General features: G+C 37.1%; 1 protein-coding gene across 1 annotated transcript; it reads left to right on the forward strand.

Annotated features, from left to right (window-relative positions):
• Window positions 1–17,383: 17,383 nt before the first annotated feature.
• On the forward strand, window positions 17,384–18,565 carry LOC129729955 (globin-1-like). The gene is made up of 4 exons (XM_055688884.1): window positions 17,384–17,746; window positions 17,808–17,929; window positions 17,986–18,092; window positions 18,163–18,565. Exons 1-4 carry the CDS (start codon window positions 17,604–17,606, stop codon window positions 18,277–18,279), a joined length of 489 nt encoding a protein of 162 aa, XP_055544859.1. The 5' UTR covers window positions 17,384–17,603; the 3' UTR covers window positions 18,280–18,565.
• The last annotated feature ends 804 nt before the right edge of the window (window positions 18,566–19,369 follow it).

Raw genomic sequence — 19,369 nt, forward strand, 5'->3', positions numbered from 1 at the left:
TCGGGGAATAATTTTTGCTAGTGGCTTGTGTCCCTATTGGGATCATCAGGTTTTTTTTTTCAATTGGCTGCAAACTTTCTTTCCCGCTAATAAAGTACGTTCGTGACATGATCGCAAAGTAGGTTTTTTAATTTATCAGTATTCAACTCTTTTTCAATTAATTGATTTAGCATTCGTTTGTATGATGGTTTGTTACCCCTTCTTCCTCTATAAGTGTGATGGGGTTTTATAGAAATAAAATTTCTAAAATTTTTTGGAAAATAGCCAAATATCACCGAAAGAGAAACTCACTGACTGTCCAGAATCGAGTGCACGTGCAATCCGGGTGGCAAAAAAATGTCGACGTTTTGAATTTTATCTTATCATTCAAAACTAAATTCTTGGCAATTGATAAATTGTATGAATAATCACGAAGTTCACCTATATAACGGTTCATGCTTAGAATCCTCAACCAACCAAATTTATGTAATAGGTTTTGACTGGTCGTAAAACATCTAAAAACCAGCGTGTAATACAAGCAACGACACGATAAGGCAGCGGTAAGGGCTAGGATGCTCTCATTCCGATAAAATCAATCATATCGACCGATTTGACTTTTGAGTTCAAATGTATCCAATATCCGATTAACCATGCATTTGCAATGATTTTGGAACTACATTTTTGTAATCTTTGTAAATAAAATGTTGAATTCCCATGCCTTTATTTGAACAATTATTTGAACAAGGAAAAAAGGAGGAGGTTGTCTACTATTGCTTGCTCAAATCAAGAAACGCTTCATTCAATCAACGCTGGGAGCCAATTGTACGAGAATAATACTTCAGAGTAACACAGTGCAGTTTCGATTTTATCACGGCCACAAAAACACTTTCAGATAAATCTAGCAAGGCTGTAGTTTCGAGGAAATGGTGGCAGGTATTTTTTTTTTGAATAGCATTAAAATCTAACAAATAATACTGATTTTTATCATGTCAAAAAGTCCAGAGTTTTGCTGGATTAACGGGAAGATGTTTTTTGACCGTGATAAAATCGAAACAGCACTGTACTGCACTACTTGGTTTATCCTTAATTACTTGTTTAGTTGCCCTAAGAAGGGTAGTTTAAAATGTGATATGCTGCTGATCGCATCCTTCGTGCTGCCCCGGTAAAGAGAGAATAAGGCGCTTTGACAACACACCTGAAAAATATCGCGCTGTTTCTGAGGTATGTGACCAACCAGCAAGTGATTTGTTTGAGCCGAAACTAAATTCGGAAAGCCAGCTGATACTGCCACAACGCGCTGCTACTACTGTCGCAATCCACTACGCTACTGCTAATATGGGACCGTACATCCGACCCACCATCTACCAAAAGAATTCATGTGCAGACTCTTTCATAGCCCAAAGAGTGCATTCCCGGCTATTTAGGTATACTATTCTGTCAACTTTTTTTAGGGAAAGCCAGCAAGCGACCAATCAAAGGACGTAGTTTTCGTTTCAACAAGTCTTAACAATTTTCAATAGTACAATGGATCGCATAATTAGACAACATTTTTCTGCATTCGGGCGAATGCGACTTATAAGCTTTTAAAAAGGTGAGCATTTCCCGCGGAGACCGGCCCACTATTTACATGATGGTATTGAAAACGATTCAAGTAATGTTTTTTTTGTTGAACAAGTAAAGAAACTGCATTTGGTTGATCAAATTGTTGAGCTGAAAAATTCCGTTGGAAAATGGATTGCCTCATCAGCATCTTCGACGGTATCAATTAACTTACAATAAACTCAAATTACACTGAAATCACATAATCAATAGCCTAAGCTCACCTCTGATAGTTAAAATTATTGTTTGCTTTGTCTTCTCGTTTTACTTTTTTTGTGTAAACAATATCAACATCATCCTATAACAGCGGTTCTCAACCTTTTTTTGTCCGCGTACCCCTTGGCAATATTTTTCGTATCGATTGTACCCCCTAGCTTGGAATGTTTTCGCAAAGTGGAAAAGAGTAGTGGTAGATCATATTGTGGAAGTCTAGTTAAGGTTTCAAATTGAACTATGGTCAAACAATGATTCCTACAGTCTTGTTTTAAGAGCAAGATTGAACAACAAAGTATTATAAAGAAGAAATTCTTTGTCCGCCATTACTGATTTTTCTTCCGCGTACCCCCTGAAGGCTTTCAAGTACCCCCAGGGGTACGCGTACCCCAGGTTGAGAACCGCTGTCCTATAACATCAGTCTTCATGAACATCACTGCTCATAATCGCATATTTGTAACATTTGCAAAATTGGTTGTTCGAGCAAATGACACTTTTATATTTTGACCTCAAATGCTTTGTTCCCAATATATTGTTGCAAATAAACAATTCAACTCAACTTAGTATCATGAAGAAAGCACTACTTTACACTACGTATGCATTGAACATTACTTTTGAAGTCAAATTGGATGAAATTTTTGCAATGATACTTTTATGCCGTCACTTTCAAGCTACTTTTGGAATACACTGAATTCTATTTTTACACGACTTTTTTTACGTAATTTTATTTTACGCGATTTTTTTTGCGTGATTTTCTCGAAATTACGCGATTTTTTTTACGCGATTTTCTTGAAATTACGCGATGTGTGACATGGAAAACATTGTTTATGAGCCAATATGTTACACACACACAAACATACACATACATAGACATACATACACACATACACACACACACTTACCACATAGCGAACGATTTTGTAACGACGCGATATTGTTTTACGCGATTTGCTCCAAGTTACGCGATTTGTTCGAAATTACGCGATTTTTTTTACGCGATTCTTTTTTTGCGCGCACGTATCAATCGCGTAAAAAGAGAATCCAGTGTATATCACAGTGGAAATGAAGTTTTTCTTGTAATGAACGACCATGAGCGGAACATTAGAAACAGATCACCGTTAGTTGGTTACCGGACCAGAATAACTTCCGAGTTCAAAAGGATGCAGATGTGGATTTGGAAGGAAGCTTTTTTGACAAAAAAAAGTTGAAAAAGTTAAAAGTGTAACAATTATGCGGTTGTTTACGCTATGTGACAAAATATATATTGATATCGAAAATATACATATTGCAGAGCATAAATTCGTTTTTCATGAAATTCTGATACCGGAAGTTGCCATATTGAATTTAAAAAACTCGCCATCTTGGATTGAAAATGGCATCATGTTTCGGTCTGTGGACATCAACTTCCGGCCTCCAAATATGACCAAGAACCCGAAAATCATCAAATTTCAATGAAAGGTTTCCATTATGTATGAAAATTTATTAGTTTTGACCCCCTCCTTCTTAAAGGGTGACCCCTCCCCCTATCCAATATTTTTATGACCACTTCCTTTGTACAAAGAGCACGTATGCCAAGTTTGGTTGAAATCGGTTCAGGCCTTCGAGAGTTATGGTGGAACATACATACATACATACATACTAGGGTGGGGAAAAGTGATCGATTTTCCAGAACCAAGTTTGTTTGGTTCCTTTTGGGGTCCCAAACAACCCTAAACTTACCGGAAGTCGATTGGTTTTGTCTCCGCTTGGCGCATTGCATTTCAAATTTGTATGAAAATTTATATGGAAAAACCAACTTTTTTGCATTCACCTTTCTAGAAAGCTCAATAATGATCAAAAAATGCACTACATTATGTAAAAGTATAGTATTTTAGATACAGAAAATCTTGTTTTCTGCCAACATTACCAATGACCGGCATCAGTAGGATTCCCATCAGAAGTAACCTGTCGTAACGAATTTAAACACTCAGCTGGATCAAACAAACAAATTTAGGTCAATATTCTAGGTGTTGGTAGAATCAACAACGTGTTTAAGAGGTTACTTCTGATGGAAATCTGACTGACGCCGGTACACTGGCAGTGTTGGCAGAAAAAATGATTTGCAACATAAATTTCGACATACTCAACTTTAAACAGCTCCTGTATTTTTTTGGGACACCCTAGCTCTTTGATGTCTTCGGCCAAGTTGTTAGGCTTAAAAAAACCAACCATTTGAAGTCATGAAACCTGAACTCTTTAGAATGGAAAATGCAAAAAAGTTGGTTTTTCCATACAAATCTCCATATGAATTTGGAATGCAATGCGCCAAGCGGAGACAAAACGAATCGACTTCCGATAAATTTAGGATTGTTAGAGGCCCCAAAAAGAACAAAAAAACCTAAATAAATCCACCTAGCGGTCAGACCCAGCCTTTCTCATTCAAACTTATTATTTGTAAAAATAGATTAACATGAACGCTTCAATCCAATAAATGTGTATTCACTTCTTGGGTTCTAAAATAATGATGTTGTACTAGAAGTACAAAATATGAAATTTGACGTAATGTAAATGCTCAAGAAACAGCGAAATAAACGAAATGACTTTTAATTTCGAACAATTCAGTCACGAGCGATACCGGGAACATTCAAATGGTACGATACCACATTTGAATTATATTGTGGCCACATATATTGATCAAAGCAGGTATAGTTTAAAATAGTCTTTGAATTTCTTTTCTTTCCATAACTTTTGAACCACATATCAAATTGTTATGAAGTTTGTTATTTGTAAGTTTGAGAGATGACTCGTTCGTATGACACTAGTTATGTTCAAATAAGTCGTATAATCTTTGAGATAATAGAATTTCTTTTTTTTATCAACAATTCAATACATAACGGTTGCTTAGTTCGATTATATTCAAATGAAATGGGAACGTATAGGGCAGCCAATCATAATTCATCAATTAACCCTTAACTTTCTTAGATAATGAAGTTTCGTGATTTTCACAATTCGGTACATTATAGACGAAGTTACAGTTCGATTACAGTAAAATTCAGTAGGGTGTTATGAGTCAGCTAGACCTTTCATTTGACACTTGTTTCGTGAAAATCGGTTCAGCCATCTCTGAGAAAAGTGAATGAGTTTATGTATTCTTCGGAATATGTTTCTTTTCATAGCTAGATTTCACATTTTTAAACATAACAGCAAAGTAATAGTCCGATTGCAAAAAAATCAATAGGGTCTTATGGGGTAACTAGACCTTTCATATGACACTGGTTTTGTGGAAATCGGTCCAGCCATCTCTGAGAAACATAAGTGAATTTAAACAGTCTACAGAACACGTTTCTTTTCATAACTTTTGAACCACATGTTCAATCTATATAAAATTCAAAAGTTAAGGGTTTTTTATTGAAATCGGTTGTGTGGTTTCTGAGATATTGATGTTTCGTGATTTTTACATTTTTAAACATAACCTCTAAAATAAAAGTCCAATTACAATGAAATTTAATAGGGTCTCATGGGGCAACCAGAACTTTCATTTGCATATAATTTCATTAAAATCGGTCCTGCCATCTCTGAGAAAATAAAAATCTGCACATACACACACAAACACACACACACACACACACACACACATACACACACACATACATACATACAGAAAATGCTCAGCTCGTGATTGCTAGTGATTGCTATACCTTTCTAGGAGAAAGGCAAAAAGTTTAAAAAAATTATTAATTAGGAGTAAAATATTCGTGCTGAAGTAATAGCGAAATAAAAGAAATGACCGTGAATTTCGTACACTTCAATCACGAGCAATACCGGGAACGTACGAATAGCAAAATACCAAATTTAAATTTTGTTGAGGCCATATGTTTTGATCAATGCAGTTACAATTGCAAATAGTCTTTGAATTTCGTTTCTTTTCATAACTTGTGAATCACATATCAAATTGCTATGAAATCCCTTACTTGTGAGTTTGAGAGACAACCCGTTCAAATGACACTAGATATGTTCAAATAAGTCGTGTGATCTTTGAGATAATAGACTTTCGTTGTTTTTATAATTTAATACATAACGGTTGGAATAAAAATATGATTATAGTCAAATAAAACGGGAACCTATAGGAAAGCCAAACTTTTCATTTGACACTAAGATTGTTGAATTTAGTCAAGCCATTTTTCGGAAAACGAGTGAATTTGAAAAGTCACCGGAACATGTTTCTTTTCACAATTTTTGAACCACGTGTTTAAACACTACAAAATTCATCAATTAACCTTTAACTAGCCCGTTCATTTGATACCAATATTGTTCAAATCGGTTGTGTACTCTCTGAGATAAAAAAGGTTCGTGATTTTCATATTTTGATACATTACAGACAAAGTAACAGACCGATTACATTGAAATTCAATAGGGTGTTATGAGGTAGCTAGACCTTTCATTTGACACTAATTTCGTGGAAATCGGTTCAGCCATCTCTGAGAAAAGTGAGTGAGTTTGAGTAGTCTTCGGAATATGTTCCTTTTCATAACTGGATTTCACATTTTTAAACATAACAGGCAAAGTAATAGTCCGATTGCAAAACAAATCAATAGGGTCTTATGGGGCAACTAGACCATCCATTTGACACTGATTTTGTGAAAATCGGTCCAGCCATCTCTGAGAAACATGAGTGAGATTAAACACGCTCCAGAACACGTTTCTTTAAATAACTTCTGAACCGCTCGTTCAATCCTCATGAAACTCAAAAGTCAAGAGTTTTTTAAGTAGCTCGTTCATTCAAAACTAGTTTTGTTAAAATCGGTTGAGTAGTTTCTGAGATAATGATGTTTCGTGATTTTCACATTTTTGAACATAACCTCTAAACTAAAAATCCGATTGCAATGAAATTCAATTGGGTCTTATGGGGCAACTAGACCTCTCATTTTCAATTAATTTCATGAAGATTGGTCCAGCCATCTCTGAGAAAATCGAGTGAGATTGGGAGAGCGTTACACACACACACATAAGCACACACACACACACACATACAGAAAATGCTCAGCTCGTCAAACTAAGTCGATTGATATATGAGATTCGACACTTTGGAGCACTTTTATACCTTTGGTTTTTCCAGTGATTGCTATACCTTTCTAGGAGAAAGGCAAAACTTGGTTCTGGCCTTCTGCTATCAAGTTTCGTTTTTTCCATATAACGATTCCCCACCCTAATAAATATATATGTCTCTGTGTCTACATGCAAAAGACCTTTTTATCTCCTTTCTAATGGTGGGTTGATTGGAAATATTCTGAGAAGAATATAATGTGTTACAGCATTTTCAGCGAGGTAAGATTCAACGAAAAACCAAATGGTCAAGTCGAACATGTTTTGGTAATTTTAATATAATTTTTATTTTAGACAACATACATCTCTAATTTTAACATATTTTATGTAAAAAAGCACGATCTTTCGAATGGAATAATACAATTTGAGGTAGGTGGGTGGGCAGCTATGCGAAAATCAATTTTTCTGGAAGAAAACAATATGGCGGCTAAATCCAATATGGCAACTACCCACTTTGATGTTTGCAAAAGAAGGCCCCATCTTTTTCCTTTCTCTTGATATGTTAGTTTAGGTAATTTCATAGAGAAGTTCAAGAGTTAGAGCAATTTTGGTGAACCAAGGTTTGAAGAAAGCCAAAAAATTTTAAAAAATAATGATTTCCTGTTGACGGGGGAACTATCAATTTGATCAACTAAATGCAGTTCTTTTACTTGTTCAGCAGGCTTCCATAAAAACATTACTTGAATCGTTTTCGATACCATCATGAAAATAGTGAGCCCGTCTCAGCGGGAATTGCTCAGTTACTAATCACGCTCTTTTACTTTGAAGTATTATACAGTCAGGTTTTTTTAACGCGGTTTTTTTTATACGCGGATTTTTTTTTACGAGGTTTTCTTGCACGGATTTTTGAATTAACGCGTTTTTTTCTTACGCGGATTTTTTAATTACCGCGGTTTTTTACGCGATACCGCGCTAATTAAAAAAAAAATCGCGTGGGTTTGGAACCAAAAACGTCTAAGTGTTTATTTGGTTAAAGACTAAGTCAAAGAAAAAACTCTCCGCCCACCGAAAAATCCGGAATGACCGTCAAAGAGGAAAATTTTAAATATTGGTTCTAGAGGATCTCGGGTTTTTTCTAAAGCCCTTTTTGCTGGTTTCCTTTTCGCGGATTTTTTGACTAACGCGGTTTTTAACGCGGATTTTTTAATTAACGCGGATTTTTGAATTAACGCGTTTTTTTACGCGGATTTTCAAATTAACGCGGTTTTTTTCACGAGGTACGTACTGCCGGTAACCGCAAGTCAGTCCCATCTGTAATTTTGTCGATTTTGAGTTGGCATCGGATTTTGGCCTATCTTTGAGTGTATTTCTAGATGTACCGATAAAAAATAGTGGTTTGTTCAACAAAAGTGAAAATCAATACCAAGTCGAACTGTCCCATTATGAAAAGTAACCGCCAGTCAGTCCCAGAGGTAAAATAACCGAAAGTCAGTCCAATTAAAAAAAAAAACATGCATAATACGTACAATCAAATGGATGGGGAGTGGAGGAGAGAAGTTTGATAAGACCGTTTATTAAAAAATTGAGTTATCTAGTAACAGTTATCAATTTTTTAGTTTGAATTGGTGATGAATTTCTATGCAGCAATTTCTTGCTAATACGAGTTCATGTCCATTTTTTCATGGTTCGCTTCTTCGTGAATCTATCAGGAAAATCTTCAGTACTGAAAAAACTTCCATCAGAATCCAGGGAATCGTTCCAAGATATCTCCAAAGGCGATTCTCGAACCTCAAACGGACATCGGTTCCGTACATCTCGAGATTTTCCAACGCCAACATTTTTTAACTGTTCTCTTGGACATACACTTCCTAACTGCGAAGGATTGATGGCTTTTCACGGCAACGAATAACAACACGTCAACACGCACTATAGCATCAACATGGCAATGTGACTGACTTGCGGTTACTTTTCTCTTCGGCGTAGAATGTAACGGCAAGTCAGTCACACTCAATGTTTTTATCATGAAATCAATAATTTAAGTGATTTTTACAACCTAATTAGTGCAGGCTAGTATGCAAACTATATTTTAGCATGAATATTGTTAAAATAATTCATCTCGAATCAGTTGGGGCTAATGCGGTCTCGATCAACTAGATTAGTTGAGAGAATTCGTTATTGATATTGTTTTTGGCACATTTTGTATGTGTAAGATAAGTACAACGATACACCGTACCCCAGTGCTGAGTCGAGAAAACTTCCAGCTCAAAAAGATCCTCGACTCGATTGGGAATCGAACCCGATATCACAACCGTGTGGGAGAGCTAGCCGACCGACATCGCTAACCACAGAGCCACGGGGGCCACTATGAATCAGTGATAACTGAGCGTAAATAAAATATCTTTCGAAGCTGTTTTCTCGATTTTATATTTTTACAGATGGGACTGACTTGCGGTTACCAGCAGCGTATCCCCCGTGTAAAAAAACCCGACTATATTAATATATTTTTGATGTTTCACATATGTTTAGTTTCAGAATCTCCATACGTTCTAGCAGCATTGTAAAATGATATTCACATTAACGTTTCGGTAACATGTCGAGTGCCAACGACACGTCAGTATGCCGAAATTTGGTCTTAATTGTCTATCCGAGCGCAGTAGGCTGCGATTTCGAATGTAACGCAGCCTTCTAAGCGGATGGACTAACAGAAGAGACTGGTATATAAGTGAGTGGAGAACCTGTTAACAAGCTTTGCAACCATAACTTCAAAAACAGATTTGTGGTCTTGAGAAAGGCCGATTGTAATTGGTACTTGGCAGGAGGGACGAAACGAATCACTTTGAGCTAATATATTTCGTGATAACTTCAGCTTCGACCCAGCGTACTTAGCTGCTCTGCTGCTAGTCCGTGCCTCATTTGTCCTGCTAACAGCAATAGTACTGGAGGCTCAGCTGCTCTGCCGCTTGTCTGTGCTCCGCTTGTATGCCAGAGTTGCCGTTTCGAAATCTGTGTTTTGACGACAAAAATCTGTGAAAATCTGTGACCAGAGAAAAAAAATCCGTGATCATATCTGGGATATGATCATTTGATTAAAAACAAAACGAGATTGATTGAATTGCTTCATATTAACAATAAATTTTCCTCCACTCGATTCAATTAACTCAGGGGCCTGAAGACAAGTGATTCTATCGTAAGGGGCCATTCACATACCAGGTGGACAGATTTCCAACGACTTTGACCCCCCCCCCTCCCCCTCCGTGGACAACGGCTCATATAAATTCTAAAAAAACTGCATGGACCGTGGACATTAGCCAACCCCCCCCCCCAAAGCTGTCCACGTGGTATGTGGATGGCCACTAACACAATATGGCGTCTTTTGTTTACATTAATTAGGGGAGATTGACCCTCTATTGGGGTGTTGGAAATTCTAGAATATTATTAAATTGAATTAACTTTAAATTAACCCTCTAGTGCCCAAATTATTTTTAGACGGACTTCGAAAAAATCACTATGAAGCTTTATAAACATTTTTTAAGTTCTTATTGAAGCTTTTTAGAGGATCAACTGAAGGCCGTCTAGAGACGGCACTGGGCACTAGAGGGTTAAGATTTGGATACGGTAATAAAAAAATTATTACCGGTATTCGAACCGGTGATGTCTTCGTCGTCGAGCACATCCAACTCGGTGATGCCTGCAATCATCAAAGTGGGAACTGCACTTGGCAATAACTTACGCTTGCCGTTCATTAAATAAAAATCTTGTTCGCAGAAGTGGTGAGAACAAATCCTTGTGCTTGTTTTGCTACCAGCAGCAGGCAGATTTGACAGTCCGGAAATGGAAAGAATTCGACACCAACGACGGTTTCTTTTGTGATCAGAAGGCTTACATGTGATACAAGCTGTACTATTCACCTGTGTGTTCAAACTTCACCTTTACTCCATGCAAAATGCACACACAGGACGGAATAATGCACTTCTTCTTTCACAACATCACACGATAAGCGTTACAGTAACGGTATATTCGATAAAAAATCGCAACAAGATTAGCGAAAGAACCCGAAACATAAATAAACAAACTCGGAAATATGAAAATGTAACCACGGTTATTAGTCTCACCTACTCGTGATTGCGCGTGGAAATAAACGTCAAGGAACCATTATTGGTTGGTTCAGCATGGCGGCGGTTCGTGTTACGCTTACGTGGCTATGATTTAGTCAGAAGAAACTCATCCATACGTTGGATACGGTAAACGTCAAAATATCGTAAATTCAATCATAATGAGGTGGTTCAATCAGGTCACCTCTCTGCACACTTCATTGAGTTAACTAAGCAGTATATAGCGCAAAAAAACTAGCATTCCTAGATGAAATCGATAAAAAGGCAAATGTCGGAATAGTAAACGTATTCGAAATCTGCGAAAAGAATAACTCCGGATAGTCGAACTATTTTCTACGGATGATTATTCGAGCTTCCGGAAAATCGTTATTTCGAATTAATGAGTTTTTTTTTTTATTCTCGCTTATTTTCCGTCGGTCTAGTTCCGCCACTGTTGTGGCCAATCACCGACGCCCAGGGAGGCGACTCCACACCCAGGACCCTAACTCACGACCCGTTTATTAACGGACCGGCGCCAACGGCTTTACTTCCTCATGCGATGGAAGGCGTGATCCCAGAGATTTTTCGCCTCAGAAAATCTCCCGGTGTCGGCTAGGATTGAATCTAGACCAGTTGGGTTGGTTGTGAGTGGATCACGCCACCTCACAACCATCGACATCAAAGTCGGCGGTGGGATTCGAACCCAGGCGTCGATCGTGGTTGGCGGAGACGTTACCAACCACACTAGGCCCCCGCTCAATTAATGAGTTCGATTTGTAGTAAAAGTATAGGTAGGGTAATCGCTCCATTATTCATCTCAACTTCTAGATGCATCTATATTCATCTTATTTCTCTCGTTTGTCCAATTTACCGTCAAATTTCTACAAATTTTTGAAAGTAAATCTATTTGCTTTGCTTTTGTCTAGTGGTTGAAAGTTTTACGTTGAAAATATGGTAAAATTTGACGATAAATTGATCAAAAAGGCGTGATGAGACGAATATAGGTACTGAGATGAATATAGGAGCGATTACCCTAATTTGTTATTTCCGGCATTTATGGGAAAAATCTGTGAAAATCTGTGATTTTCCAAAAATATCTGTCATCTGTGATCACAGATTCTGTGATTTGAAAAAGGAAAAAAATCTGTGATTTTACAGAAAAATCTGTGAAAATGGCAACTCTGCTTGTATTCTCCATCCTAATCAGGGATGCCACATATAAAAAATTTTCTGTATTTTACAGACTTTTTAACTGAAAGAGCAATACGAATCTGTGTTACAGAATATTGCCAGAAATACAGAATTTACAGATTTTTTTGCTGTCCGTTGACTTGCGGCCTCGTATGCAGCTTCAAATCCAGATTGATAACATAATATTTAATGTTTTTTTTTTCTTCATCTATAATTTATTTGACACGGCACAAATACAATTTAATGTTTAACGGCGTCAATTATATCTGGTAGCTTACTTTCTCAAGTATCTTAATAACTAAAAGCAAATTTTTTATCCTCGCTGCCGAAATATTTAATGTTGTACATATTTCTTTTATTTCACAGTGCGTAACCATTATCACCGATCATAGCGTAGAAAGTCAACTTTACCATTGCTGTTTATCAACAATTCCGAAAACGGAACATTTCTAGCGGAAAGGCAGCTGTTTTCAGTTTCCTTTTTTCGAATACAGCTCAGACTCGATTATCCGTAGGCTCCGTAGCCGTTAAGTTACAGAGTCTGCTTTGGTAAGCGAGTGGTCGCAGGTTCGAATCTTAGTAGAATCAGGCCATTTTGGTTGTTAAAGGACTTTAGCATGGGTTTATTGTCAGGCTCCCCACCACGTACCCTTCCTTCAATCTGAATTCTACTGTTCTCCTGTTGCCACTCCTTCTAACAAAAATGAGTCCCTATTATAATAAAACTGGTGTGAGTAACGTTTGAAAGTTCTCTCCAGGTAATTGTAATTAGGTGATATTGTTAGGATGAAGGCTCGGTATAGTAGAGCAGTAAGCTTGAAACGGAAAGGTAAAACTTACAGACAAGCACGGATATGAATGATAAGCGTATCCACTTACTTCAATAGTGATTTTGCCATTAAATATGAAGTGCGGAGTACGGAAAGCACCTGGGCGATATCACAATATATCTAATCTCTGGTCGTAGTGATGAGTCCACACAGGAGAAAAAAATTTCAAAAAGGTCAGATTTATAACAAATCTTGATGTTTTATTACGAACTTTTTGTATCAACTTGTGTTCTAAACTTGGTTTCGTTAATAAATAAAATATCAAAATTCCCATCAAAATTACTTACTGATTATTAAAAATTATAGCAAGTTTCGTAAGGTCTTTGGCAGAAAAAGATCAGAATGAGTTGGAATGTACAATATTTTGTTATTTGAATAACAAATTTTGTTCTGAATATGATTTAAAAACGCACTTTGAATATTCATAACAGAATAACAGAATTTGATATAATTCTGTGCTTTTTATCATTCTGGCATATCAAGAATATTACAGGATTTGTTATTTTTATCAAGCTCAGATATATTTGTGTTACCTGTTTGTAATAATTGTTTGATCGGGAAGCACGTGGCATTGAGCGCTGGTTTGGCTAAATTGATTTGGCAAGCCGGTCTTCAACGTTATCTTGGTATTGAGATTACGCGATCGGTGACGATCTATGAGGACCGTGGTTGCATGGGAATGGCCTAGAGTATGAACGAACAAAACATATTGAAGCAGTTGGTGGACGAAGGTGCTGAACGTTGAATGATTCGAAAATCCACGATAAGTAGTTGGGCGTTAACTTGGAAGTACATATTTTTTCTTCCAAGTTCAAATCCAATATTATCCTACAATTTTGTATTTACTCGGGAAGAAAGTTTTTTTAATCTGGTAAATATAGACGGTGGGGAGTCAATTCGTAGCCTAATTCGTCTTGATGAGAAAGTTTTTTTTCTTCGTTGTATTGCGGAAGTCTGCAAGACCCGATGCGAGTCACTATTTCACAGAGAAGGTAACAAAGTAATCGAAATTTTGATAAGTACTGCCCACGAATCAGAACATGCGCGAAATGATAGCGGAATTGAAATCTAAATGTATCATTATCACAATTAGAAATCACATATCGAAGATTAGGAAAATGACAGGATTTCAGTTTTTAAATTTTCAGGAAACATTGATTTAATGAATAAAAGGAAGAACGATCCGTCAACGATATCATCAATCCATCAAAGATTTAACTTGTGATTAAATAGAAAACAGATTGCAAAACATTTAAATATTCTTTCGTTGAAAAGCAATATAAAACTCCAAAAACTAAGAAGGACTAGTACTTTCAAACCATAACATATTATCGCCAGAAAGTTGACCGGGATTTGTTCCAATTTAGTCCAGAAACCCTTATAATTAATTGAATAATTAAAATTTAACTTTTCATAATTATGTACCTACTTTCTGCAACCTCAGATTCGGTGTTGTGAAAGCATTCACAGATTAGAAGAAGCCCACAAGCTTGTTTTTGCATCACACCCGCGAAAACTCTTAAAGCTGGCGAAAATAAAAGCCTGCGAAAAGTGCTTTTTCCCCTGGAGCGGAGACGGTCCCGAAAAGGCACACAAACATGTCAACGGTGCAGAACATGTGTCCCGCTTATGACTGGAAAGATTTCAGCGAAGATGCCGTCAGAAGTTTACCCAAGCCAGAAAAAAAAACCCGCTCGAGTTAAGGATGCACCAGCGATGCGACCAAGACGGGTGGAAACGAAAGCGCAAACTGACGGCTGTGTGAGACTCAAAACAATGCACGGTTATGAATTATGAGCGCTTTCGGTCGCGTTTCTAGTTTACTCGGACGGTTTTGACTTTGTGGCTTTGTTTAATTTTTACTTTTGTTTCGTGTTTCTGGTGAAGTAATCAAGATAAGGACATTCCCCGTACCGTTGAGTGATTGTTGGTCAGTTATGTTATCTTTTCGGGCTCTTTTTTTAGTGGCAATAATCGATATGGAACTCGCAGTCTTACTAGAGTACTACTTAAATTTACGTAACGATTTGGGAAGTATACTCTTATACATTACGAAATGCCGCTGTTACGACTCCCCATTGGTTTTTGTGACATATTTTATGGCTATTTCTCCTTCTTAAATGCCTTGTAAAACGCACATCATCGTCTGCTTCCGAGTGTTTGTTTAACTCCTATTTCGATGTGGCCTTGCAGGAAGCTATTCACCCAAGTTCCAATATGTACCGATCAGGAATTCCCTCCCCCGGTGGGCAGAGTTAAGCTCTCTCTCTCTCTGTGTCTCTCTGTCAACTGGATAGGCAATAATTTCGACTTAAACCCGAACGTTGACTTGTTCGGTTTCGCCTGTTCGAAATCGTCGGTTGAGGACGGTGTAGCGTACAGGTGTGGAAAGGACAGTCAAATTATTAAGGATTTGCCTCGTTTAAATCCCGAAAGACAACATTAGCTGAAGCGCGCATATGGTTGTATCATTAGGTACCGGTTCCATATGCTTTGAGTGCTTTTTGGATGCTTCTGGGGATTTCACTGTGATAAAGCAGACGGTGATTGCCTAAAAATCGATCGGAAGTGGGAATCGGGCTTTTGGCTGTGTAAATTGTGATTCGTCGAACGATTACTTCCTTTTCATCAGTTAATGATGTGTGGTGCTACTACAAAGCACCTTTCAGAAATGGTTTTGATTATTTCTCTTTGTATATTGAATTACCATAGTTTGATAGCTATTAGTAAATTTGAATTTTATATTCTGCTGACCCACATGCTATTTTTCGATGTGGTTTCAAATTTCCTTAAACTTGTAATCTTCTTTGTGGATAAGTTTTGTGCAATTTGACGTCAAAATTGCGTGTCAAAATGCAATAAATTTCGTGTTCCGGTTAACACAAAGCTCGCCAACCACTGTCGAAAGTACAACTTGTTGCTTCCATTAACAGCAGTGTGGCTGATAATGACTATAAAACGTATTATTTAAAATTCATGAAGACGTTGATGTAATAAAATGCTGAATCTGAGAGAGAGAGTATGATATTTCGAAGCAGGAAACGAAAGATACAACAAAAAACTCAATACAGAAAACGTCCTGAAAAAAAATGGAAGAAGTTGTTTATAAGACATGTCCGCAAGGTTAACGTAAAGTTACCTCAGCCTGTCTTATGCCAATGTATTTCTAGCAACACTCGATTTAGGGTTAATCAATTAGCAGCACAAAATTTCAATCATACGCACTTTGATGAACGCATAGCTAATTTCTCAATTGCTGTAATAATGAAAGAAATCTGTTGGAAACTGACTGAGTTTTGAGCATTTGAGAGTGGACTATTTTTGTGTTGGTCTAGATGTTTTCGGTTTTTCAATATGTTGCCGTAAGACGTGAATTTACGTCAAAAATTTGAGATAGTTGAGCTGATAACCAACCAGTTACAGACGGAAATTTTCTAAAAATCAGAAGGTTGGAATAAAGAAATTGAGCCGGAAAAATTAGAACAAAATTGCGTAAAGTTGGGGTTTAGCTTGTTGACTGCATTTACTCGTCCCAACAGGTTAGCTAATCTTTGCTTTGACGAGCCTAGACCTGGCTCTGTGTCTACGTCTGGGGGGAATTATCTTGGTCCTTGATGTTCCCCAAAAAACATATTAGAGCTTCTTATGTTTATTATGTACATAAACGACATGCGACGGAAGTTACGGATTTGTGATAATAATGAATCTTCGCACCGATGACACTGTTTCATTTACTGCAAAAAATGTAGCAGAAGCAGTTTCACATTTGAATGCAGATTTACGTTCTCTAAACTGATGGTAACAAAATAAGCAATTGAAATAGAATATTGATTAAACTCAATTTATGATTTTTTTTTGCGCACCGTTGTAAATGACAATGTCTTTGTTGCTATTGATGATGAAGCGACTGGTTGCGACAAAACAGAGGTGATAAAAAAAAATGATTGACAATTCGACAGAAATAATAACGAAACCGTTAAATAGGTTGTAATTTCTTATTAGTTATAACCCTGCATCACTTCATCGAAATTAATGTCTTTCGGCGTTTGATCTTGTCACTCGAGGGGTATTGTCAATACCCCTCCATGTTGTAGCTGATTATAATCCATTTACCATTTTTCCACAAGTTTAAGGTAAACGACATAGCCGGGTTTGGACGGGTTGTCTGTCGCACGCACTCAGACCTAGTCAGACATCGAACGAGGCACCTTCCGAGTCTTGGCAGGGGGGGTCTGTTAATTATTATATACACACACACAGAGCCCAGCATTACTTTGGCTGCGTTATCCCCTGCGTTGTCCTGTGCTACCCCGTTAAAACATCAGGAGCAAATTGGTGGCAATAAAAGTAAAGTTTTTGTTTTGATGTTACTCTTTCTTGGAGCCGTTGTTTAGCTAATCGATATGGGTGATGTATATAAAGGGAGGCAGCACTTCTACGAAAGCGTTAATTCTTGCTGAAACGTCTTGCTTGGGGTACGTCTGGTAATTTTAAGAAACCAGAAGAAAAAGCCTCCCATCAGTCAACCACACATTGTTTGGCTTGTTTTGAAAGTGAAATCAATCACACCAATCTCACCACAGTGAAGTGAAAACCCCGAATTTTACTTTGATCCAGTTAGAGTAGGCGTGTTTTAGTGAATTGTTTTGTGTTTTCGCCACCAAAAAAAAATAACAAAATGTCCACCGATGAGCAGGATTTGGCCGCATTGCAGCTGCCGGACGACACCGGATTAACTAAGTCGCAGAAGGTGGCCGTAGTGGCAGCTTGGAGCATTGTGAAAAAGGATATGATAACACATGGGCGGAACATATTTATACGGTAAGAGATTGTGATCAAATACTTCTAGCTGGCCACTAAAGCACGCTTCTTTCGGTTCTAGTTTCTTCGAAGAAAATCCCAAGTATGTGACGTATTTTGATTTCTCGCAGGATACTGAAGCGACGGAGCTGAAGGACAACAAATCCTTGCATGCGCACGCTCTGAACGTAATGCAACTGATCGGTAAATCAATTTAAACAGAAGAAAGAACTTACTTTACTACCGGTTAACTTTCCTAGGAGCATTGATCGACTATGGGTTAGATAATCCAGTGATGCTGAAATGCAGCTTGGCTAAAATGTCGCGGAATCATAAAATGCGCGGCATTTTGAAAAAAGACGTTGTGGTATTTAATAACCTTCTTTTCTGTGTAACAAAATTAACAATTTATAATTTTGATTGATTTGTCTCAACAGATTGTCTGCGAAGTTATTAAAAACTACTGCCTGGAAGCGTTGGAAAGTCACCGCTCGAAAACTTTAGATGAAGGATTGACCGCTTTCCTGGAGAGTATTGTGAATGCTTTCGATTGAACATCCCAGCATAATTATTGTTTAAATATAAGGTGTTTGACTAATATAAAGATCCTTGTAATAGCAGTCTATGTTGTATTAGTATATATTGCATAGCCACGCACACAGGGTTTAAACCCCTCGTAAAGGCGGAACAAACTAAGCAGGGGCGAAATAAATTTTACAATGCAATGTCTTGAATTAAGGCAATGCCAGTAAATTTATAACAGTGCTTTCGAGTAAAAAATTAGGTTAACACAGTGTTAGTCATTAGTAATATAGTGAATAACAAAACTGTTAAAGTCGAAAATTGAAACAAAAACGTAACAATTCAATTTTTAAAACAATATCAGGGAACCTAAACCAGATAATTATTAATTTTAAATTGAGGCTTTGGAATACAGTCATACTTCGATATGAGACAACTTAATTTTTGTTTTCGTTACGTTATATCGAAGTGAAAATTTTTTTTTTCAATTTATGCAAGAATATTAATGGCTACTCAAAGATGCGCGAAAACCTATTTTCCATAACCTATCAGTATTTTTAAACTTTTTTTATGCCCATTTAGAAATATTTCCAGAAGCAAAAAAAATATTTTTTTCAATTGATACAAGAGGTTACTCAAAGATGCATGAAAACCTATTTCCCATCACCTATCAGTATTTTTTGAACTTTTCTTATGCCCATTTAGAGAAAATTTCAACAAGCAAGATTTTTTTTTCCAATTGATGCAAGACTGTGAATTGCTACTGAAGGATACGTCAAAACCTATTTCCCATTACCTGTTAGCATTTGAAGAATGCTGTAACTGGAGTTTTTCCCATAATATCTCGACATAATAGGTGTTTTACCTTTGTTATACTATTACCTTTGTTATACTAAACAAAGGTTATAAAATCGGTCCAAAAACGCAAAATAGATCCAAGATCCGGAGGGCCGAATCGTATATACCATTCGACTCAGCTCGCTACACCTTTTTACAGTACGCATATTCCGATTTTGATGTTCGCATGCTCAAATGAAAGCCCCGGAGCTCTAGCACTAAGTGCGATTTTTTATTGGTTGCTTGTACTGTAGAGTTTTGACCAAAGTATATTTTAGACATGGG

The sequence above is a fragment of the Wyeomyia smithii genome, chromosome 3 (assembly GCF_029784165.1).
Source record: "Wyeomyia smithii strain HCP4-BCI-WySm-NY-G18 chromosome 3, ASM2978416v1, whole genome shotgun sequence".
NCBI classification, from domain to species: Eukaryota; Metazoa; Arthropoda; class Insecta; order Diptera; family Culicidae; genus Wyeomyia; species Wyeomyia smithii.

Coding starts and splice junctions, on each gene's coding strand:
- LOC129729955 (XM_055688884.1), top strand. CDS start 17,604: ATGTCCACCGATGAGCAGGATTTGGCCGCATTGCAGCTGCCGGACGAC. Junction 17,930..17,985: donor GAACGTAATGCAACTGATCG/GTAAATCAATTT, acceptor TAACTTTCCTAG/GAGCATTGATCGACTATGGG. Junction 18,093..18,162: donor TTTTGAAAAAAGACGTTGTG/GTATTTAATAAC, acceptor TTGTCTCAACAG/ATTGTCTGCGAAGTTATTAA.